General features: G+C 42.4%; 1 protein-coding gene across 1 annotated transcript in view; it reads left to right on the forward strand.

The window, feature by feature from the left end:
- Window positions 1–25,352, forward strand: part of agps (alkylglycerone phosphate synthase) — a 157,064-nt gene that overhangs the window by 67,078 nt on the left and 64,634 nt on the right. The window contains exons 8-9 of the mRNA XM_060827329.1: window positions 8,326–8,406; window positions 24,271–24,396. Of these exons, the coding sequence (XP_060683312.1) occupies window positions 8,326–8,406; window positions 24,271–24,396 (207 nt within the window). The remainder of the gene's footprint in view (window positions 1–8,325; window positions 8,407–24,270; window positions 24,397–25,352) is intronic.

The raw sequence follows: 25,352 nt of genomic DNA on the forward strand, positions 1-25,352 counted from the left end.
TACAAAACTTTTTTTTAAAAAGTGCAATGGTTTACAGAATTCCAGATTACTGTGCCATGAAAATCCCAGAACGAATAATCTAATTGGCAATCTATAAATTCTGCTTTAAAAGCCCAACTTTGCTGGGCATGATTTTCCAGTTTACAAACTTGTTTGCACATTTATACTTAAAAAAAATTGATTGTTTAAAAGATATCAATTCTGCCATCTAGCAAGATGCACTTTTATGTTTGGTGATGTAACTGAAAATTCATGAGTATCCTAGAATTTAGAAAAATCTTCAGCGCACTCAAATAGCTGGTCATATCCTGTGCCAGAGAGACTGGTACAGTTCACTTCTATAGACCATTGACCAGATGCTGGAGAGTCAAGGTTTGTAAGGCAATAGTGATGAATATTGTGATGCCCAATAACAATAGTGACTAGGTAAGATCGTATAAATAGGTTGCACATAGTTAAAATACCAACAAATGGGAAAACAACATTGCATAGGTTTTCTCATCAGAAATGGTTTTACACACCACCTGGAGCAGGTTTGGCCTTGAGGCCAGGCCTCCAGGTTCAGCTGCTACCATTGTGCCTCAGAGTCCTAGACACAACGTTATATGCTGTAGCTTGCAACACCAGGGATCAGAGCGTGGGGGACAGAGGAGGAATGGGCTACTGAAAAGAACAGCTGAACCAGTGTCATCAGTGGAATAAAGACCACCCACTACTTGCACCAGTTGATTGTTAATGATGGGAGAAACCATAAATGTGCTAACAAATTCATTGCAAGCCAAGTGCAGTGCTCAATTGATTGTAGTGTTTAACCGATTGGTATCAGGAGTAAGTGCTTTTTAAAAAATGCTTTAAAGTTCCAGAGATTCAGCAGAGGCCAAGTTCTAACAGCCATTCCTGACATGGACAATTTACATTGCCCTTTTAAAGAGCTCATAAACGACACTTTGAAAATTAGCAAAACAACTTCAATGTTATCTCCTCTCCTCTGAAGCTATTCGGCCAAGACCTGAAGCAGACCTGCTACTATAGCCACATCTCCTTCCTCAGTGCCTGCTGACGGAGCCAACCGATCCCATGTGGACTCCGGACCACATTCAGGCCATCACAGTTTGGACCTGACCAGGACAACCACTACCTACAGCAAATCCAGAGCTCCAGAAACAGTTATCCCTCTGGATCCTCCGCTCCACATTTGCAGCCATGTGCTGTCACCTACTCTCCCTGCAGTCAGCCTTGCCCCAGGTCAGGGCCACACTCTCCCAGACCTGCAAAGTACATTGTCATTCTTCATCCTTAGAAGAATCCACATGCTCAACAAAAGCTTTTTCTCCACCATATTGGACATCAAGGAATTTAAGTATATCAAACTTTCACGTACTTACCTCCAAACTCAGGATTCCTCAATCATCCCAAAAGTTTCTCCTGGCCTCCAGAGCCTCTTTGATGCCATTAACCATGTGGCCGCTCCAGCTATTACCATCGTGGCAAACGATGAGGTCACTTCCACCCCTGAAGTCCCACAGACCGCAGCTGTCACTGACTATGCTGCCAACTGCTCCTGCGACCATCTCATGATCCACCGCCACCACATTGCTGATCAAGAGCTCATGCTCAAAACTTTGACTCCACCTCCTCGGATACTGCCAGACCAACTCTGCTTTTCCATCACCACACCTTTCAACCTTTCAAAATGGTGCTGGATTGTGGCGACTGTTGAAGTTTTTCACTGTATTTTGCTGTGCTATTCATTGCAAAATGTAAGTGCCAATAAATAAACCATTTCTTTATTTGTTCATTAAAGGAAAGGTTGAATTAGAAAAGGAGTAGTTTAATTATTATGGAATTTGAAAAGCTCATGTTTGTGAGAAATTCTCCAAAAATATTTAATTTTCCATTTAAAAGGCTACTTTTTTGAAGTTAATATTCATTATAATAAATTGTATTACCTATTTTTTGAAAGAGAAATATTATATAGATTTGAATTTTCACAGATCAACTAGATAATCTTTTTTCCCAAAAATTGCTTCTGTAGCCATTATGGCCCTTTTAAACTTCATTGAGACTTTGAGCTGATGTGTTTTAGTAGTAGCAAACTTTTATGTGTCTGAAAGTTACAGGCTTAACCTCCACTTCAGAGACAGGAGCAAAAGATCTTGGCTGGCAATCCAGTGCTTGCAATGTTGGATGTGCCACCTTTTTGGATGAAATGTTGAACAGAAACCTTTTCTATCCTCTTAGAATCTCTCATGTCCATCCATGGCATATTTTGAAAATAGGTTATCTCTACTCGGTCTCTGCCCAATATTTATCTCTCAACTAGTATTGCTGAAGTGTCTTATTTTGTTGTCGCTGCTGTCTGTGGGACCCTGATGTGATCAAACTTATGCTGTTGCAGAGCTAAAACTACAATATTGAATTAAATATTGCTTGGCACCCCATGTAAATCAATTTTTAAAAAAAATGATTTACATTCATATAGACCTTTCAAATGATACTTTAATGTTGGCTTCTCACCATGCCAGCAATGACGTGGGTCATATAAAATGTGAAATCATTTCCTGTTTTCTGGTTCATTAAAACTATTTTACTGTTCCAAAAATGTAACCATTCAAGAGTTTCAACATTGTACTTAATGTATATGCAAAAGTAGGATTGACTTGATTAAATCTGCCACTTGACTTTGGTTCTTGAACTAGCAAATGCACTCAACATTCAGCTGTAATGAACAAATGACTTGCAACTGTTGAATCATTTAGTATTCCACTTGCACGAGTGAAAGATTCACATTGGTAATCCAGAACATTTCGAGGCTGGCATTCATTTTATCTTCTGAGAAGCATTTTTCACACATTCAAGTCTAGGCCATAGGAAGCTGGATGAAGTATTTTACTGTGTTTACTGTAATTTTTAACTTGGCCAAAATAGCTGTTAGAACTCAAAAGTGATTTTAGGATGGTGAGAGTGTGCTTGCTGATCCAAGAGGGCGAACAGACTGATTTAATGCAGAGTACATTGAATTGTGTAGCTTTTGGCAGCAGCTGAAGTTTTAGGAAATTCTTTTCCCTGTATTCTTCCATTGTCCTTGGTCTTTATCCATCCAATCTCTGATGCCAGCTACTTCCTGCTCCTGTGTATACATTACTTTTGTACATTTCCAGGGACTTGTCGATTACTTGTCCTCCCACCCTGCCCCCTGTAAAAACGCCATCCCATATTCCCAATTCCTTCGTCTCCGCCGCATCTGCTCCCAGGAGGACCAATTCCAACACCGCACAACCCAGATGGCCTCCTTCTTCAAGGACCGCAGATTCCCCCCAGACGTGATCGACGATGCCCTCCACCGCATCTCCTCCACTTCCCGCTCCTCCGCCCTTGAGCCTCGCTCCTCCAACCGCCACCAAGACAGAACCCCACTGGTTCTCACCTACCACCCCACCAACCTGCGCATACAACGTATTATCCGCCGCCATTTCCGCCACCTCCAAACGGACCCCACCACCAAGGATATATTTCCCTCCCCTCCCCTATCAGCGTTCCGCAAGGACCACTCCCTTCGTGACTCCCTTGTCAGATCCACACCCCCCACCAACCCAACCTCCACCCCCGGCACCTTCCCCTGCAACCGCAGGAAATGTAAAACTTGCGCCCACACCTCCACACTCACTTCCCTCCAAGGCCCCAAGGGATCCTTCCATATCCGCCACAAGTTCACCTGTACCTCCACACACATCATCTATTGCATCCGCTGCACCCGATGTGGCCTCCTCTATATTGGTGAGACAGGCCGCTTACTTGCGGAACGCTTCAGAGAACACCTCTGGGCCGCCCGAACCAACCAACCCAATCACCCCGTGGCTCAACACTTTAACTCCCCCTCCCACTCCACCGAGGACATGCAGGTCCTTGGACTCCTCCACCGGCAGAACACAACTACACGACGGCTGGAGGAGGAGCGCCTCATCTTCCGCCTGGGAACCCTCCAACCACAAGGTATGAATTCAGATTTCTCCAGCTTCCTCATTTCCCCTCCCCCCACCTTGTCTCAGTCGGTTCCCTCAACTCAGCACCGCCCTCCTAACCTGCAATCCTCTTCCTGACCTCTCCGCCCCCACCCCACTCCGGCCTATCACCCTCACCTTGACCTCCTTCCACCTATCCCACCTCCATCGCCCCTCCCCCTAGTCCCTCCTCCCTACCTTTTATCTCAGCCGGCTTGGCTCTCTCTCTCTTATTCCTGATGAAGGGCTTATGCTCGAAACGTCGAATTCTCTATTCCTGAGATGCTGCCTAACCTGCTGTGCTTTGACCAGCAACACATTTGCAGCTGTGATCTCCAGCATCTGCAGACCTCATTTTTTACCCCATGACACTGGTCAGGCATCGTCTGAATCATCCGACTGCATTAAAGATGGCTCTTCCCAGAATTCTCACTGACCTTTACAGAAGGAAACTGCAGTCCTTAACTGGTATTGCCAGGTATTCATACACATGCACAAACATATCCGTGCACTCTGCCTGATGAATCCATGCTCCTCCATGTTGAACACTATTTGGAGGAAGCACCAAGGATTGCAAGGGCACAGAATGTACTCTTGGTGGGGTACTTCAACATCCATCACCAAGATTGGCTGTGCAACACCACTAATGACTGACCCGATTAAATCCTTAAGGATATAGCTACTGCATGGGGTCTGCTTCAGGTGGTGAGGGAACCAACGGGAGAGAAAACCATACTTGACTTAGATCAAGGCATGCCAGAGCAGCACCAGGTATACCTAAAAGTGAGCGGTCAATCTGGTAAAGTAATAAAACATGGCTACTTGGGTGACAAACTGGATTGGGCAGCAAGTGATAGACAGCTGTGGATTCCACAGCCAGCAGATCAAATCTAAGCTCTGCTGTCCTGTTATTTCATTTCACAAATTGTTAGACACTGAGACAACTCATAAGTAGAGGAGTCTCCACAAATATGCACATCTTTGATAGTGGGAGAACCCAGCACATTGATGCAAAAAATGAGGCTGAAGCATTTGTAACAATCTTTAGCCAGAAGATGACATGACAGTCTTCAGTCAATTCAGTACATTGCACATGTTATCAGAAATGACTGGAGGCCCTGGATACAGTATAGGCCATGGGTCCTGACAAAGTTCTGGCAATAGTACTGAGAATTTATGCTCCAGAGCTTGTACTCCTAGCTGAACTATTCCAGTACAGCCACAACACTGGCATCTTTCCAACAGTGCGGAGAAGTGCCCAGGTATGTCTACACTCAAAAAAACAGGAAAAATCTAACCCAGCCAATGACCACCCATTGATCTGTATCTGTCATCTGTAAAGTGATGGAAGGTCTTAGCAAGCTGCATTTGCTTTGTGAGTCTTGGATTAGATTCTGTTAGGGCCGCTCAGCTCCTGACCTCACAATAGCCTTAGTTTAAACATAGGCAAAAGAGCTAAATTCCAGAGGTGAAGGTGAAAATGACAACCTTGATTTCAAGGGCAATGTCCCTAGCAGAACTCAACTCGAGTGTGATGACAGAGAATTTAAAAAAAACAACTAGGAAAGCATTGAGGTACTATGAAGAAATATCAACAAAACATCAAAAAAGTGAAGGTTATAATGGGAATAAGTCCATTATGGCATAGACAAGATAATACCATGGGTAATAGTAGAGTAATTGTTTCATTTAATATTTACCAGGGAGATAGACTGGGTAGACATAACCTGAAATGATAAGGTGTGGGAGCAGGTCATTTCTTTCAAAATAAAAAGGGATGTGTTGAATAACTGTGCAAGCCACAGAGGATGAAGCCCTTCTTCCATGGATTACATCCACATTCCTTAAAATGCAATAGTACCCTCCTGTACCCATGCGGGAATATGCTCTAAAACCTACCGCAGAAGCTCAAAACAGTGGATAGTAGTGAATCCATTCATTTAAATGGGAAATGTACCTTCCTGGCAGCCCCTCCGATTCCTGATTCTACAATGTTCTTTATAATATGTTCGGGTCACAATAAATTGCGGGTAACTGAAACCGTGGTAAAAGTACCTGTGGATATGGGGATTGCCCTGTACCTTAGAAAAGAAGTAGCAAAAGGATTACTGCGCAAATGTAATAATTGATTGTAAAAAATGCTCTGTGTGCGTGGACTATAATGGCTAACGTAATATCTTTATTTAAAAAGGATAGCAATTGTTTTAGGAATTAAAGAGCAGCATGGATTTGAAATGAAAGCTTTTCTTGATTGACTTAATTGAATTTCTTGAGACCAGGATAGACAATAATGCAGTAGATACAATTTAATAGAGAATTAATAAGGTCAGAGAGAAGAGTTGCATGCCAAAATGAATGGAGGACAGAGAAGAGTGTGGGAATCCAGATTAATTATTTGGAGTAGCAGAAGGTAGGAATGAATGGGTGACTTAATTGGTGCCATGAACATGATAAAGTTGCTGGGTAGTTTGCTATGTGTTAACGCATGCCGTGTTTTGTACCCTTGAATCTCCTCCACAGTATCACAAGAGTACTTCTATACTACCATAACCTACTTCAATGTCGGCAAATTAATTCCTTACCATACTGAAAGTGCAAATCTAGAATTGTGTGGCTGGTAGATGGACAGAGGTGGATATCTCATTTAAATGTGCTCAGTGGAAGTAGCATCAAAATACTAAATAAGGTTCATGCACACCCATTGTTAAGAAGTACAGCTTGGGTAGGGGCAATGCGTAGTAAATAATAAACTGGATTTGGATTTATAACAACAGAGGCAATGAACTGTAGAACTATTGATAATGGGATTTTATTGAAAAATATTTTATCGTACCTATTGTGTTTTCAAATTTCAAATCTTCTGTTGCTACAGAGAAGCTTCAAAAAATGCCCCTCAGTGCCTGATGCTTGAGTGGTAGTTGATGGTAGGTAGTAATGTTACCATGCACTCTTCTGTACATGTACAAACTGGTACTAACTCCAGCAGGGGTTGGTTGGCATGTTTTGTTGACATTGAGTAGGTGTAAACTGCAAACATGGATGGCTGTAATAAGGGTTAATGTGCATAGACAGTCCCCTCCGAGTTGGAGCTGCTTAGTTCTGGAGAGACTGCTTTTGGGACAGTCCTGCTATTGTAACTTCATGATTTGACAAAACATTTAAAGAGAGGTGATTTAGTAGGTTTTCAGTTCAGGACTGATTCTTTGAACAGCAATGAAGTTCTTGCAAAACCATTAATCTGTATTTGCTGTTCAGGTATCAAGTACTGAATGACATATAACAGTTAAATTCTGTTTTTGGCCGTGACCAAGTTAATGCATCACTATATATTTCAAATGCAGATGTCTAAAAGTCTAATGCATGTAATGTTAACTATCCTAGGAGTCTTTGCCCCGACTAAATTGGTAATGATGATACCAGTGTTGACATGAATAAGACTACTATTCCCAGGTTTGTTTTGTGATCTGTGCTGAGTCAGCTGATTTTGGCCAAAGGTAGTGTTGGTTACTACAGTTAACCCCGACACCTCTATATTGATGGAGTGGTTCCAACTCCTGCTTATCCAGTGGTTTATCCAGTAGATCCTGCTGGAAGTGTGCTCTTTGAGATCTTGGGTGGGATCAAAATATTCTGTTGCTACAGAGAAGGTTTAAAAAAAAAAGTGCCCCTGAGTGCCTGAGGAATGAGTGGTTGTTGATGGTAGGTAGTAATGTTACCATGCATGCTTGGTATTTGAATGTGGCATGCCCTGTTCTCGCGAAGGAAAATCCACCACGTTGGAGACGGTGAGATTGCAGACACTGGAAAGTCAGAGTTGAAGAAGTGTGGAACTAGTAAAAGCACATTAGAGGAGTTGGTGGGGGGGGACATGATTTGACATTTCAGGTTGGGACCTTTGATCAAGACTGGGGAGTGGGAATAGGGATAAAAAGTTAATGCGTGTAATGTTAGCTCTCCTGTGAGGCTTAACCGTGACCGTGTCGGGGAAAGGTAGTTGGGTTGGCAATAAGTGGATGGGAAGGAAACTAATATCCTGACCTGCATGTGACTCCAGACCAGGAGTGATGTGGTTGACTCTTTAACTACCCTTTTTTTAAAAATCTGCTTAGAATTTCTGCAAAGGATAAAGAATGAATTAGTACTTTAAGGTAATCAAGATTGTCATGCACAAATGGAACCTTACCCACTAAGAAAAGAACTGGCAATTGTTATGTATCATATATTGTTTAATTGCAAGTATTGGTAGATGATGCAAGTGAAAAGAGAGGCTTTTGATGGGGTAAAGTAGATGCAATTACTTTATTTAAATTTCTTTCAAAAACAGAATCGAATATTGTGGGTTGATGAAAAGAACTTGACAGCTCATGTGGAGTCTGGCATTACTGGGCAAGATCTTGAAAGACAGGTAAGATTAACTTTATACGTTGGACAGCAGTTATGGAATGAAAATTCATATTAGTAAAGCTAGCTTTTTGTGTTCAAGGTAATGGGGTTCTAAATTGGGAAAAGTGTGTTGCCTTTTCATAAAATGTGATGGACTATTATAAAACATTTGCCTATTGTCTTTTCTGAGAAGATGATTTTTACCCAATGTCTTCACTGACTTGACAAACCATTTAATTATATATTAGGCTTGAAGCCAATATTACCTGGCAGGACTTCATATTATCACAATATCATTTACAGGTCTTTGAAGAAGTGCAAGTAAATGTTGAATTTTTGAACATTTACCCAGTCATTGATTATTAATGCACATGTTGCTGCACAAGGATGTTTATAACCAGATGTCTTAAAATAGAGGTAATATGCAATGGGAAAAAAAAATGAACAAGTACTTGAAGGGTGGAGTACTAGATGAGGAAGTGACAGGAGAGGAAAAAATGAGTTGGTTAAGAGGAGAGCCTGATGGTACTTTAGAAAAAAGAAAATGTAAAGGTTGAGAAGCCAACAGGGCAAAGTTGAAAATCTGTGCATGGGCAAATGCTAAAGAAAGAAGGATGTTAGCATAGCTTAATCTATGTACCTCCTCTCTCCAGTGAAGTGTTATTCCCAGACCTTTGGCAAGATACCCTTATTTGTTACAGATCAGAGATCTCAAATTGTTAAGCTTCTGCATAAGAGGGATGAACAAGTTCCCCTTCTTCATTCACTGGCCCTTTCTTTGGTGACTACAAGGTTAATTTTAGAAATTGATTCCTTCCCTTGTGAATACCTATCTCCCAGAACGAAATGAACTTATCTTTCAAAATGAACCAATTTAACTGGGCTTTGAGTGAACAGTAAAGAAGTTTATTAATAAAGACAGGCGAGGAGTATAATGGGCAGTTGGGTTGGTGGGGTGAGCAAAGCAAGGGTAAAGGTGCCACAGTCCAGAGGACCATAAAGTTTCTCTCATTAGAGGAAAATGGAGACACGTGACGGTGGTGCTTTAACCTCAGGGTCACCAACCTTAGGTGAAGGGTGAATTTGAGAAGGCAGGACCTTCATGGTAACCTGTGGTAATAGATGTCACTGTCCATCACAAATGCTTCATCCAGCGAAGTGACCCCAGAGAATAGTATAAGGAAGTCAAAAATCAATTCCAAAGTACATTAAATAGGCAGTTCCTGAATTTAAAAGAGCTAGATACAGAATGATGCCAAAATGACATGAAATAAATTAGTTGGCACTATTGTAGCTAAATATATTAATTGCTTTAGAAAGTTGATATGTTTTAACTAAATAAAGATGTGAGTGTATTAAATTGTAAAGACCCTGACACATCGCTTTAAACAGAAGTCTAAGTTTCAAAGAATAATAATTCAAGATTGGATAATTTGTAATTGGTGTGTGGGATGATGAATTAGATAGTTATTAAATTAAATTTCAGGCTTCACTAAATAAAACTAATTACAAAATGGCCTACAAGCTAATTGACAGGGAGTGGGTGCAGAAGCACCATCAACTGTGTCACACTCTGGATTGCAACAGGGCTATTTGGGGGTAGCAACTGAGTGATGTTTCTATAAGGCTGATGAACCCCATGCAGTAATGTGTCATTTGGAGTGGTGGATGCATTGGTGGCATCCAGTAACCAGGGAAGACTTTGAAAGAATACTGGGGCAAGGAGGTACATTGATGAAGCTATAATATTCTAAATTGAAATAGATTGGCAAGCCACATGTCAAAAAACATGAAAAGAACATGAGAACGAATGTTTTGCATTCTAGTTTGGAATGTTGAATTTGCCTTCAGGCAAACCGCTCCATTCTTGTCCAGATGCTTTGTCTTAGCACCACTCTGTGGTCAATGTCAAGTACGACAGTTACAATTGATTTAAGTTCAGTTGACTAAATTTCGTAGGCCTACAGCATCACCTCTGGGTCTAGTACTATTAACGTTTGAGGCAACTTTTTGTGTTAAAGGTGCGATAAATTTGTAAATCATAGCTATCTTATATATAAGCAAACTTTTCTATAATTTTTGAAACCTTGAATTGTGGTATTTAAATCTGGAAAATCCGAAGTTAATGAAGGATTTCTTGAGTTAGTCCTCGAACCAAATCACAAATTTAAATTTCAGATGAATAATAAATACTTTTATTAAATTGTACAGCTTTGCCAATTTGATTGTTATGGAATGAGTTCCAACTGAACTGTTCATGTTTGTTACTTTACTAGATAAAAGGGACACAATGTTTGGAAAAATGAAAATAAACATTTTAAGTTTTGATAAGGCATCCATGTGATTTTTGAGGTGGTGAAATATGCTATTAATTGTCCAAGACCAATTGATTACCAATTACATGAAGATTTGTCCAATGCCACATTATATTTCTAAAAACATCAATTGATGAAAATAAATATTGATATATAGTGCAGCTCATGTTTAATACGAGTGGGTTGTAAATCTGAAAATGTTTGTCATAAGATATTTCCAGAATGCAAGCATTGGCAAGTCATCAAAATTTTTAAACAGCCTTTGTGGAAATGCTCATGTTCCTTTTTGTTTCTGAGGTGATTAAACTCCGGTGTTGAGCAGATGGAACAAGAAAGTAAATTCTGAAAATTAGGTATTAGTAATCAGTTAATGAGTTAGAGTACATGTGCTGCATCTCAAATAGATGCTGATATGTTCCACAAAGGATCAGTGTTTTTCCTGGCAGATGGTTTCAAGATATATAATTTCTTAAGGGGTTTTACTGCAGGCAGTTCCCAAATGATTTTTTCCAATTGCCATTACATTTTACTAACAAAATATAGACTTGTTATGTGCAAAATAATTTCAAGGTCTACTTTCTTCTAAATATTTCTTCTGGAAATAGTTTAGGAGACTTTGCAAGTCAGAGCAAGCATTTTTATCTTTGTGTGATGTGATATCTCTAATACAATTTTAAATGGGAGAGCCATATTCATTTGGCTTGATTACCTGTTTTGCATGCATTGTTGTTTTTGTATTTTTTTGGGGGGGGATTTCCAGCAAATGGTGATGTGAATCTGATAATATTTAAAAATAGATACTTAGTGAATGCTAATTTGCTACAATTGTGATTAAGCTGTAGCTCTATGATGTAAATTCTTCTTGTTCTGAATGTAGATTTCATTTTGTGTGCAATTTATAAAAACTTATTTAGGAGTAAGATGATAAAGTAACAAGCTCAGCTTGACACTATTAACTTTTAATTTAGAATGTTGGAATTTTTCCAGTCCTTCCATTGAGAACATATTGTACCTTGCTCCTCCACTGATTGTGAAATAATATCGCGTGCTAATATTTAACAGAAACTCGATTTAAAGACTTTAGTATTTATGATATTGAATGGTCTTTAAAAGTGGAATTGAATGTATGGGTGAGCCAAAATAAGGCAAACTGTTTTGAAATTAGGGGTTGCCCTTTTAGGACAGAAAAGGGACATTTTACTTATTCTGTTGTGAAACTTGGGAACACTGCACTTGGAGGCGGAGTAGATAGATCTTTGTTAGGCAATGGAATCAATGGTTATTAGAGAAGATGGGAATGTATAACTTGGAACACAAAAGATCAACCATGACTGAATAACTGACTTATCCTAAATGATATGTACCACAAAGACATGTTGACTCCCTGATTCTGTAATTTTCTAAATTTCTTCCCACTACTTTTTTTTAAGGAATGGATTCAAACATTTTCCTAATGCTAACTGGCTAATTATTTTCCTGTTTCCTGTCTGCCTCATTTCTTGAATGCAGGTGTAACATTTAATGTTTTTCAATCTGCTGGGATTTTTCCAGTATCTAGTGAAATATTTGGATAGTTACTGCCAATTCATCCACTATCTCAGCAGCAAGTTCATTTAAAGACAGGAACCAGGCCATGAGATCCAGGGAACATATCAATCTTATTCATTTTCCTAATACATTTTCTCTTGGGATAGCAACACCGTAAGATGTAGGAGCAGAAGTAGGCTATTCGTCCCACTGAGTCTGCTCCACCATTCGATGAGACTAGAGCTGATCTGATAAACTTCAACTCCATTTTCCTGTTGTCTTCCTACTGAAGAAAAATCTATCTTCAGTATTGAATATACTTATTGACCCAGCCTCCACAGCACTCTGTGGTAAAGACGTCTATCAATTCACAAATTCCTCTTTATCCGTGTCTTAAATTTGTGACTCCTTATTCTAAGCTTATGCCCTTCACTCTCGCACAAGGCCATGCAACCTTTCTGCATTTTAAAAATTCATTTTAATAGGTTTCGCTGGCTAAGCTAGCAATTATTGCCCATCACTATTTGCTCAGAGGGCAGTGAAGTGTCAACTAAATCATTGTAGGTCTGGAGTCACATGTAGGCCACACTAAGGATGGCAGTTTCCTTCCCTAAAGGACATTAGTGAATCAGATTGGTTTTTCTGACCGTGTTCATCATTAGACTCTTGATTCCAGGTTTTTATTGAATTCAAATTTCACCGTTTGCCAGCAGAATTCAAACTTGAGTCATCAGGAAATCACCCGAGTCTCTGGATTAATAATCTTGCAGTCATGCCACTTGGCCATTACCTCTTCCTGACATCTAAACCACCCAGTTCTCTCAGAATCTTATACGTTATAATAAGGTTGCGCCTCATCCTTCTACATTCCAACAAGCAAATGCCCAACTAACTCAACCTCTCATAAGCTAGCCCCTCTATACCAGGTATCAGTCTAGCGAACCATATTTGGACTGTCTCAATCTTTACTTAGATAAGGAGCCCAAAATTGTACAGCATTCCAGCTGTCATCTGAGCAATGCCTTGTACAGTTTTAGCAAATCCTCCTACTACTTTATTCCACTCTCTTTAATATAACCTGCTGACCCTGGATTCTAACTTTTTATAATTCATGGATGAGGATTCCAAAATATGTGTTTTGTAGCTTTCTGCTGTTTTTCTCCTTTAACTAATATTCTGATTGTCTATTCTTCCTACCTCAAGTTTTCCCACATTATGTTCATCCTTCAAAGTAGTGATTGCTTTAAGTTCTTCCTTCCCTTTTGCCTATTAATTTTCCTCCCTTGTAAGTATGCTCTAGTTTTGTATTGTGAAGACTGGTAGAAAATAGATGTTCAAAGACTTGCCATTTCTTTGTTTCCAATCATTCACCCCCTACGCTCACCTTCTAAAGAATGAATAGTTGCTTTAGCTGCTCTTTGTACTGATTGATTTGTTTCTTCTTAGTTACTTTCATACAGACATGTAGTCATACGGCATGGAAACAGATCATTCAGTCTAGCCAGTCCATGCTGAACATAATCCTAAACTAAACCAGTCCCACCTCCTTGCGTATGGCCCATATCTCTCCAAACCTTTCCTATTCATGTACTCACTCCAATGTCTTCTAAACACTGTAATTGTACCATACCCACCACTTCTCACCCCATTTTCTTCCTCTTTAATATTCTATTCATTGGACTTCGCTGATTTTTAAAGTTTTTCCCAGTTCTGTGACCTATCAGTTATTTTGCAGAACTGCACATCTTTACTTTCAGTTTGGCAGCATTCTTAACTTCTTTAATTAGCCAGAATGGTGTACCCTTTCTTGAGAATCTAATCTTTTTGGAATGTATCTTTGGCAGTTATGAAATAAAGTGTCAGCGTCTGTCACAGCCTGTTTACAGTCTTCCTTTGAAACTGATGTTCCCCTTCTACTTAAGCCAACTCTGTCTTCATGCCTTTGCAATTACTTTTATTTGGACTAAAACGTGGATGGTCAATGTAGAATAACTTGTTCATAAATTCAGTGCATATTAGTTGAATCAGACCAATTCTGTCTGATTCTGTGCATTTTTTTAAAAACCTTTGTTTATGGCTGTTTCAAAAATATGTTCCCAAGTGAGAATTTATACGTATTGTGTATGTAATTCATACTGAACTCATCAGCTTACATTATATGCTGATTGAACATTCTTATTGACAATGCTTTTGTTCACACGTCATAGGTAAATATTTTCAATTGACAATAACTTCATGGTGACTATGAAATGCTTATCATTGCTTGTAGTTGTTGAGTTTTGAGTTGAAATACATAGCAGTATGGAAGTCATTGAACTTCTGAAGTTACCTAATTATTAAAGCTCTCTGTTCTGTTTCGAAAGCAGCTACTTTGTGAAACATTTTCGTTGCTGAGAAGAGAAATATGTTGCTGAAGCTGTTTTTCTTACACTTATCAGGACAAGTGAAAGAATATGAAATTTAAAAAAACTTAATTTACACTATAGGACAAAGGAAGTGCTGAATGGTTTGTACGTGCGCTCACACTGGCCTATGTGTTGTATAGAGAAAGTAGTGGGAAACTGCACGCTTCCAGAGAATGACAACCTGAATATAAACATACATTGCTTCTAGCAAGCATAAATGGGTCACATTTACAAATTTGAGTGATTATCTCACACACAAGTTATTAATGGATTCAGGGTTGTTTAACAAGTTCTGCCTGATAGTGGAATCACATGTTTTGTTTGGTAAGTATGGGCTGATTTGAATATGGTCTGTACATTGCTTATTACAAGCAGCCAGAATGATCGTTCGAATGCTTAATTCAGTCAGCCAATTATTGGGACACATCATACATATCTAAAATTATACTGGCACTTTAAATTTTTGCGTGATCTTGTTTGATTGTGTGGTCGACAGCACATTTGTATTGAATTGAAAGCAGCATCTTATTAGTGGAAAATGCCATGTGTACGGACAGTGCATAATGGGAGCATGAAATGAGTCGCTTAACCAGTTAATTTTTTGAGATGCCCTATCCAAGGTAATAAGCTAAACTGGATATTGACAGTTTTGAAAGAAGTGGAACTTCATTCATAGAGTCAGAGTCATACCAATGTACAGCGTGGAAACAGACCCTTTGGTCCAACCCTTACATGCCGAACAGATATCCCAACTCAACCTAGTCCCACCTGCCAGAACCCGGCCCATATCCCTCTAAACCCTTCCTATTCGTATACCCATCCAAATGCCTCATAAATGTTGCAATTGTACCAGCCTCCACTACTTTCTCTGGCAGCTCATTCCATACACGTACCACCCTCTGTGTGAAAACATTGCCCCTTAGGTCTCTCTTACGTCTTTGCTCTCTAGTTCTGGACTCCCCCCACCCCAGGGAAAAGATTTTGCCTATCCATGCCCCTCGTAATTTTGTAAACCTCTATAAGGTCACCCCTCACATTCCGACACTCCAGGGAAAACAGCCCCAGCCTGTTCAGCCTCTCCGTAAAGCTCAAATCCGCCAACCCTGACAACATCCTTGTAAATTTTTTCTGAACCCTTTCAAGTTTCGCAACAACTTTCCGATAGGAAGGAGACCAGAATTGCACATAATATTCCAACAGTGGCTGAACCAATGTCCTGTACAGCCTCAACATGACCTCTCAACTCCTGTACCCCATACTCTGACCAATAAAAGAAAGCATACCAAATGCTGCCTTCACTATCCTATCCACCTGTGAACTCTACTTTCAAGGAGCTATGAACCTGCACTCCAAGGTCTCTTTGTTCAGCAACACTCCCCAGGACCTTACCATTAAGTGTATAAGTCCTGCTAAGATTTGCTTTCTCAAAATGCAGCACCTCACACTCAGCTAAATTAAACTCCATCTGCCACTTCTCAGCCCATTGGCCCATCTGGTCAACATCCTGTTGTAATCTGAGGTAACCCTCTTCGCTGTCTCCAATTTTGGTGTTATCTACAAACTTACTAACTGTACCTCTTATGGTCACAACCAAATCATTCATGTAAATTACAAGAGGTAGAGGACCCAGCACCGATTCTTGTGGCACTCCAGTGGTCACAGGCCTCCAGTCTGAAAAACAACTCTCCACCACCATCCTCTGCCTTCTACCTTTTGAGCCAGTTCTGCATCCAAATGGCTAGTTCTCCCTGAATTCCGTGAGATCTAACTTTGCTAACCAATCTTCCATTGGGAACTTTGTCGAACGCCTTACTGAAGTCCATATAGGTCCCATCTACTGCTCTGCTCATATCAATCCTCTTTGTTATTACTTCAGAAAACTCAATCAAGTTTGTGAGACATGATTTCCCACGCACAAAGCCATGTTGACTATTCCTAATCAGTCCTTGCCTTTCCAAATACGTGTACATCCTGTCCCTCAGGATTCCCTCCAACAACTTGCCCACCACTGACGTCAGGCTCACTGGTCTATAGTTCCCTGGCTTGTCCTTACCACCCTTCTTAAACAGTGGCACCACGTTAGCCAACCTCCAGTCTTCTGGCACCTCACCTGTGACTATCGATGATACAAATATCTTAGCAAGAGGCCCAGTAATCACTTCTCTAGCTTCCCACAGGGTTCTAGGGTACACCTGATCAGGTCCTGGGGATTTTTCTACCTGTATGCGTTTCAAGACATCCAGCACTTCCTCCTCTGTAATATGGACAATTTGCAAGGTGTCACCATCCATTTCCCGACAATCTATATCTTTCATGTCCTCTTCCACAGTAAATACTGATGCAAAATACTCGTTTAGTATCTCCTCCATTTTCTGTGGCTCCACGCAAAGGCTGCCTTGCTGATCTTTGAGGGGCTCTATTCTCTTCCCTAGTTACCCTTTTGTCCTTAATGTATTTGTAAAAACCCTTTGGATTCTCCTTCATTCTATTTACCAAAGCTATCTCATGTTCCCTTTTTGCCCTCCTGATTTCCCTCTCTCGTATACTCCTACTGCCTTTATGCTTTTCTAAGGATTCACTCGATATATCCTGTTTATAACTTACTTCCTCCAAACCCTCAATTTCTTTAGTCATCCAGCATTCCCTATACCTACCAACCTTCCCTTTCACCCTAACAAGAATATACTTTCTCTGGACTCTCGTTATCTCATGTCTGAAGGCTTCCCATTTTCCAGCTGTCCCTTTACCTACGAACATCTGCCCCCAGTCAGCTTTTCAAAGCTCTTGCCAAATACCTAGGAGAAAGTGAGGACTGCAGATGCTGGAGATCAGAGCTGAAAATGTGTTGCTGGAAAAGCGCAGCAGGTCAGGCAGCATCCAAGGAGCAGGAGAATCGACGTTTCGGGTATGAGCCCTTCAGGAATGAGGAGATTGTGCAAAGCAGGCTAAGATAAAAGGTAGGAAGGATGGACTTGGGGGAGGAGTGTTGGAAATGTGATAGGTGGAAGGAGGTTAAGGTGAGGGTGATAGGCCGGAGTGGGGGTGTTAGCAGAGAGGTCAGGAAGAAGATTGCAGGTTAGGAAGGTGGGGCTGATTTCAAGGGTTGGGACTGAGACAAGGTGGGGGGAGGGGAAATGAGGAAACTGGAGAAATCTGAGTTCATCCCCTGTGGTTGGAGGGTTCCTAGGCGGAAGATGAGGCGCTCTTCCTCCAGCCGTCGTGTTGCTATGGTCTGGCGATGGAGGAGTCCAAGGGCCTGCATGTCCTTGGTGGAGTGGGAGGGGGGGTTGAAGTGTTGAGCCACAGGGTGGTTGGGTCGGTTGGTCTGGGTGTCCCAGAGGTGTTCCCTGAAACTTTCTGCAAGTAGGCAACCTGTCTCCCCAATGTAGAGGAGGCCACGTCGGGTGCACCGGATGCAGTAAATGTGTGTGGAGGTGCAAATGAAGTTGTGGCAGATATGGAAGGATCCCATGGGGCCTTGGAGGGAAGTAAGGGGGGAGGTGTGGGCTCAAGTTTTGCATTTCTTGCGGTTGCAGGGGAAGGTGCCGGGAGTGGAGGTTGGGTTGGTGGGGGGGGGGGTATGAACCTGACAAGGGAGTCACGGAGGGAGTGGTCTTTTTGGAACACTGATAGGGGAGGGAAATATATCCCTGGTGGTGGGGTCCGTTTGGAGGTGGCGGAAATGACCGCGGATGATATGATGTATATGGAAGTTGGTGGGGTGGTAGGTGAGGACCAGTGGAGTTCTGTCTTTGTGGCGATTGGAGGGGCGGGGCTCAAGGGCGGAGGAGTAGGAAGTGGAGGAGATGTGGTGGAGACCATCGTCGATCACTTCTGGGGGGAAATTGTGGTCTTTAAAGAAGGAAGCCATCTAGGCTGTTTGGTATTGCAACTGGTCCACCTGGGAGCAGATGCGGTGGAGACGAAGGAATTGGGAATATGGGTTGGTGTTTTTACAGGGGGCAGGGTGGGAGGAGGTGTGGTCTAGGTAGCTCTGAGTTGGTCGGTTTATAGTAAATGTCCGTGTTGATTCAGTCGTCCGAGATAGAAATGGAGAGGTCTAGGAAGGGGAGGGAGGAGTCTGAGACGGTCCGGGTAAATTTGAGGTCGGGGTGGAAGGTGTTGGTAAAGTGGATGAACTGTTCAATCTCCACTTGGGAGCACGAGGCAGTGCTAATTTCTACCTCCTGCCCAAAATCCACAAACCTGACAAGAAATGCAAAACTTGGGCCCACACTTCCCCCCTTACGTCCCTCCAAGGCCCCAAGGGATCCTTCCATATCCTCCACAAATTTATCTGCACCTCTACACCCATCATTTACTGCATCTGCTGCACCCGCTGTGGCCTCCACTTTATTGGGGGGACAGGCCGCCTGCTTGCGGAATGTTTCAGGGAACACCTCTGGGATACCCGGACCAACCAACCCATTCCTGAAGAATGGCTCACGCTCCAAACGTAGATTTTCCTGCTCCTTGGATGCTGCCTGACCTGCTGCGCTTTTCCAGCAGCACATTTTCAGCTCTTGCCTAATACCGTCAAAAATTGGCCTTCCTCCAATTTAGAACTTCAACTTTTAGATCTGGTCTATCCTTTTCCATTATTATTTTAAATTTAATGGAATTATGGTCACTGGCCCCAAGGTACTCCCACACTGACACCTCAGTCACCTGCCCTGCATTATTTCCCAAGAATAGGTCAAGTTTTGCACTTTCTCGAGTAGGTACATCCACATACTGAATCAGAAAATTGTCTTGTACACACTTAACAAATTCCTCTCCATCTAAACCCTTAATACTATGGCAGTCCCAGTCTATGTTTGGAAAGTTAAAATCCCCTACCATAACTACCCTATTATTCTTGCAGCTGCAAATGTGTTGCTGGTCAAAGCACAGCAGGCCAGGCAGCATCTCAGGAATAGAGAATTCGACGTTTCGAGCATAAGCCCTTCATCAGGAATAAGAGAGAGAGAGCCAAGCAGGCTAAGATAAAAGGTAGGGAGGAGGGACTAGGGGGAGGGGCGATGGAGGTGGGATAGGTGGAAGGAGGTCAAGGTGAGGGTGATAGGCCGGAGTGGGGTGGGGGCGGAGAGGTCAGGAAGAGGATTGCAGGTTAGGAGGGCGGTGCTGAGTTGAGGGAACCGACTGAGACAAGGTGGGGGGAGGGGAAATGAGGAAACTGGAGAAATCTGAATTCATACCTTGTGGTTGGAGGGTTCCCAGGCGGAAGATGAGACGCTCCTCCTCCAGCCGTCGTGTAGTTGTGTTCTGCCGGTGGAGGAGTCCAAGGACCTGCATGTCCTCGGTGGAGTGGGAGGGGGAGTTAAAGTGTTGAGCCACGGGGTGATTGGGTTGGTTGGTTCGGGCGGCCCGGAGGTGTTCTCTGAAGCATTCCGCAAGTAAGCGGCCTGTCTCCCCAATATAGAGGAGGCCACATCGGGTGCAGCGGATGCAATAGATGATGTGTGTGGAGGTACAGGTGAACTTGTGGCGGATATGGAAGGATCCCTTGGGGCCTTGGAGGGAAGTGTGTGTGGAGGTGTGGGCGCAAGTTTTACATTTCCTGCGGTTGCAGGGGAAGGTGCCGGGGGTGGAGGTTGGGTTGGTGGGGGGGTGTGGATCTGACGAGGGAGTCACGAAGGGAGTGGTCCTTGCGGAACGCTGATAGGGGAGGGGAGGGAAATATATCCTTGGTGGTGGGGTCCGTTTGGAGGTGGCGGAAATGGCGGCGGATGATACGTTGTATGCGGAGGTTGGTGGGGTGGTAGGTGAGAACCAGTGGGGTTCTGTCTTGGTGGCGGTTGGAGGAGCGGGGCTCAAGGGTGGAGGAGCGGGAAGTGGAGGAGATGCGGTGGAGGGCATCGTCGATCACGTCTGGGGGGAATCTGCGGTCCTTGAAGAAGGAGGCGGAAGAATTGTTCAATATCTCGCCGCGTGTTGAACTCATTAATCCAAGGGCGTAGGGGAATGAAGGTGACGCATACAACGTATCATCCGCTGCCATTTCCGCCACCTCCAAATGGACCCCACCTCCAAATGGACCCCACCACCAAGGATATATTTCCCTCCCCTCCCCTATCAGCGTTCCGCAAGGACCACTCCCTTCGTGACTCCCTCGTCAGATCCACACCCCCCACCAACCCAACCTCCACCCCCGGCACCTTCCCCTGCAACCGCAGGAAATGTAAAACTTGCGCCCACACCTCCACACTCACTTCCCTCCAAGGCCCCAAGGGATCCTTCCATATCCGCCACAAGTTCACCTGTACCTCCACACACATCATCTATTGCATCCGCTGCACCCGATGTGGCCTCCTCTATATTGGGGAGACAGGCCGCTTACTTGCGGAACGCTTCAGAGAACCCCTCCGGGCCGCCCGAACCAACCAACCCAATCACCCCGTGGCTCAACACTTTAACTCCCCCTCCCACTCCACCGAGGACATGCAGGTCCTTGGACTCCTCCACCGGCAGAACACAACTACACGACGGCTGGAGGAGGAGCGCCTCATCTTCTGCCTGGGAACCCTCCAACCACAAAGTATGAATTCAGATTTCTCCAGTTTCCTCATTTCCCCTCCCCCCACCTTGTCTCAGTCGGTTCCCTCAACTCAGCACCGCCCTCCTAACCTGCAATCCTCTTCCTGACCTCTCCGCCCCCACCCCACTCCGGCCTATCACCCTCACCTTGACCTCCTTCCACCTATCCCACCTCCATCGCCCCTCCCCCTAGTCCCTCCTCCCTACCTTTTATCTTAGCCTGCTTGGCTCTCTCTCTCTTATTCCTGATGAAGGGCTTATGCTCGAAACGTCGAATTCTCTATTCCTGAGATGCTGCCTGGCCTGCTGTGCTTTGACCAGCAACACATTTGCAGCTGTGATCTCCAGCATCTGCAGACCTCATTTTTTACTCTATTATTCTTGCAGATAACTTAGATCTCCTTACAAGTTTGATTCTCAATTTCCCTCTGACTATTAGGGGGTCTATAATACAATCCCAATAAAGTGATCATCCCTTTCTTAGTTCCACCCAACTAACTTCCCTGGATGTATTTCCATTTGTGAATTCAAATGATAGGCAGTGCACAGTGATCTGATGAGGAAAGCTTTGTCCCAGAGGATAGTTTTAATGCAGACAGGATGCGCGCACACTCTAACTGCATCAAGCATGCAAGGTCAGTGAATGGCTAAACCCTTATTTGCAGTCTTGCTGTTGAGGCCAGTCTTTTGAGCTTTGTGAATCCTAATATGTATATTGACCAGGGTAAGTAGCCTTTTGATAGATGGAAATGGAGAAGTCAGTACTTTCAAACCAAATTCCAAATGTCAATAACAGTTAAACAGGCCATTTCACACTGTTAATATGCAGTAGTAGCACAAGTGGTATTTCCCACTGAGAGGGATCTTCCACAATTCCAAGAAGATGCTCCACTAGCCAGCTCTTGAACATTGTGATTTTTATAAATGACTTGGATGGGGAAGGGGAAGGATGGGTTAGTAAATTGTCGACGACACAAAGCTTGGTGGAGTGGTAGATAGTGTTGGAGGGCTGCTGTAGGTTTTGCAACAGGCCATTGACAGGATGCAGAACTGGACTGATAAGTGGCAGATGGTGTTCAACCTGGAAAGTGTGAAGTGATTCACTTTGGAAGGTCAAATTTGAGTGCAGAATTAGAGACAGGATTCTTGGCAATGCAGAGGAACAGAGGGATCCTGGGGTCCATGTCCATAGATCTCTCAAAGTTGCCACCCAAGTTGATAGGGCTGTCAAGAAGGCGTATGGTGTGTTGGCTTTCATTAGCAGGGGGATTGAGTTTAAGAGACACAAGGTTATGCTGCAGCTCTATTAAGTCCTAATTAGACCACACTTGGAACACTGTGTTCAGTTCTGGGAGTCACATTATAAGAAGGATATGGAAGTTTCAGAGAGGGTGCAGAGGAGATTTACCAAGATGCTGCCTGGACTGGAGGGCATACCTAATGAAGTAAGGTTTGAGGAAGCTCGGGCTTTTCTCATTGGAGCGAAGAAGGATGAGAAGTGACTTGATAGAGGTGTACAAGCTGATGAGAAGCATAGATAGAGTGTATAGCCAGAGACTTTTTCCCCAGGGTGCATATGGCTGTTATGAAGGGGCGTAATTTTAAGATTATGGGGAGATAGATTCTTTACGTAGAGAGTGGTGGGTGTGTATATTGCACTGCCAGCAGTGGTGGTAGATTCGGATGCATTAGGGACATTTAAGCAAATCTTGGATAGGGGCATTTAGGATAGTACAGGTAGACAATCCTTTATCCGAAATTCCAAAATCCGAAGTTTTTTTTTTACTCCATAACAAGGTTGTTTGGCATGCAAACAGTTAACCCAATTCCACACCCATATGACCCACGCCACTCAGATGTGATGTGGCGGCGTGGCCCAGGACTGGCAGGCATCAGTTCTGTCTCAGCACTCTTAGTAGTACACTTGCGTCTGCTGCTCAGTAAGTTTTTTTTATTTCACTGTGAAAATGTAATTTATTCTGAAAAAATCTGAAAGCCAGCTGGCCTCGTAAGGTTTTGGATTAAGGATTGTGTACTTGTGAAGGGTATGTAAATTACCAATGAAGGGTATGTAAATTAATCTGATCTTAGAGTAAGATAAAAGGTCAGTGCAACGTTAGGAGCTGCAGGGCCTGTACTGTGCTGTACTGTTCGATGTTTTAGTGTTGTTTGAATTTGTGCTGGTGTGCTGCCATGTATGTAGGCCATATGTCCCAATGGTTGGCTGGTGGAGTCCAAGCATCATAATCATTCAGCTCTGTGTACTAGGCAGAGTGTAGATCATACTAAACCAACCCACATTTGTAAACTGAGCCTGAAGCATCTACAGTTAATATGATTCTGTGGCTGGGCAACACTTGTTGAGCAATCCTGAGTACTCTAATTAAACAGCCATAGAATCATACAGTATAGAAGAGGCTCTCTAACTCAAGTCTGCATGAACAAAAAAAACTACTCTAAATCTGCACTAGTCAATTTAAGATAATCATCTTTTATGGTTACTGGACATGACATTCGTCAATTTGCAGAGGTCAGATTTCTACAAATAAAAATAATATATTTGAGCCTTCCAAACTTTTTGAATTACCTCGAAGCCTAGGAAACTTAGTTCCCTGTTGCTCTTTCCATGGCAACAATGGAGATAATCTGTGCCAAATTGCCAACTAATCAGCACTCCCTTCTCCCCGATATAAATTGAGTTGTTTGAAGTTTAGCATTGTTGCATTTGTCTTAATGAGTGCAAAGTGAAAAACTTCGCCAACATGTCTCTTTGCAGTGATTTACAAACTTGAGTTAGATCTAGCACCTTCAGATAGCAGCCATTTTCTTGGTACAAAAAATATCTGATGACAAATTCTGGATTTTTCTCAGTTGGAATGTTAAGTAGCAATTAACAGAATCATTGGAAGAACTTATTTTTGAAAACAAACACTTGAATAATTGTGGTTAGCTGAGTGTATTGCTATATTCTTCCATTCTCTTTATAGAAACAATGATCAGTATGATGTTCATCGCTTTACTTATATTAAAATTGCTTCTAGGCAGCATCACTTGAAAAATATGTTTCATTATTTTTGCAATTCCAATAATTTCTTTTTGAAGCTTAGTGAACATGGCTACTGTACAGGACATGAACCAGATTCAATGGAGTTCAGCAGTCTTGGAGGCTGGGTTGCTACACGGGCTTCAGGCATGAAAAAAAATATCTACGGTAACATTGAAGATCTGGTAAGTATTTAAAAATGTGCATTTACCTTGCATTTGATTGGATTTAGTGTAATCATCAAGCCTTAATAATTTTATTACTTATCTGGGAGCTGCATTTACTGTCCATCTCCATTTACCAAGAAAAGTCCATTTCAGTCCTTCTGTTGCTGATGCTACCCACTGCCATTGAGAGAACAGCAATTTGGCCCAGTAATGATGAAAAAATAGTGATAGATGTCTTGTTCAGAAAAGTATCCAGTTGCAAGAGAATGATAGCTGTTCTACATCTGGATGTTTCCAGACTGTGGCTCCAAAACTCACTTGATTACCTCTGTGCTCTGTCTTAAAAAATCAAACAGGTCAGAATACAAAATATTATGTTCCATAAGTCTTTTCAAAATATCCAAGTCAACAAGTTGAAAAGAAACTTGATTCTGAATAGTTACTTGGTAGTACAAGATTTCCATATTAATGAGAAGAGCAACATGTTGCTGAAATATTGTTTAGCACTCATCAGGTCAAACACACAAATGACGAGTTTTAAACAATCAAAACAGTTTGTTGCAAAGGAGAAAAGGGATACTGATTGTTTGACAAGCCTACTGTGGTTGAGATATTTTCTCATCAACTTTTTTTTAAAGAGATGTTATGATATAGCCATAGAGCAGGTGGGAGTTGAACCCAGGCCTTCTGGTCCAGAATTAGGGACTCTCCTCCACATGAGCATAACAATCTCCTCTCTTTGAGGTATTACCATGAAATAAGCAACAGTTCTTTATATGCAAGTGCAAACTATCACTTCACCAACCTATGCTAGCGAAGCTCAACAAACTCCTGTTGGTGGATGTGATTCAGGAATTGGGCAGTACTTGCTCACCAACTGAGTCTGCTTAAAGCCACAGTAACAGCCAATTTAAGCTACCGTATATATACTCGAGTAAAGTCAAGCTCATGTAAAAATTAACCCCCTATTTTTG

Source organism: Hemiscyllium ocellatum, chromosome 7, assembly GCF_020745735.1.
Source record: "Hemiscyllium ocellatum isolate sHemOce1 chromosome 7, sHemOce1.pat.X.cur, whole genome shotgun sequence".
NCBI classification, from domain to species: domain Eukaryota; kingdom Metazoa; phylum Chordata; class Chondrichthyes; order Orectolobiformes; family Hemiscylliidae; genus Hemiscyllium; species Hemiscyllium ocellatum.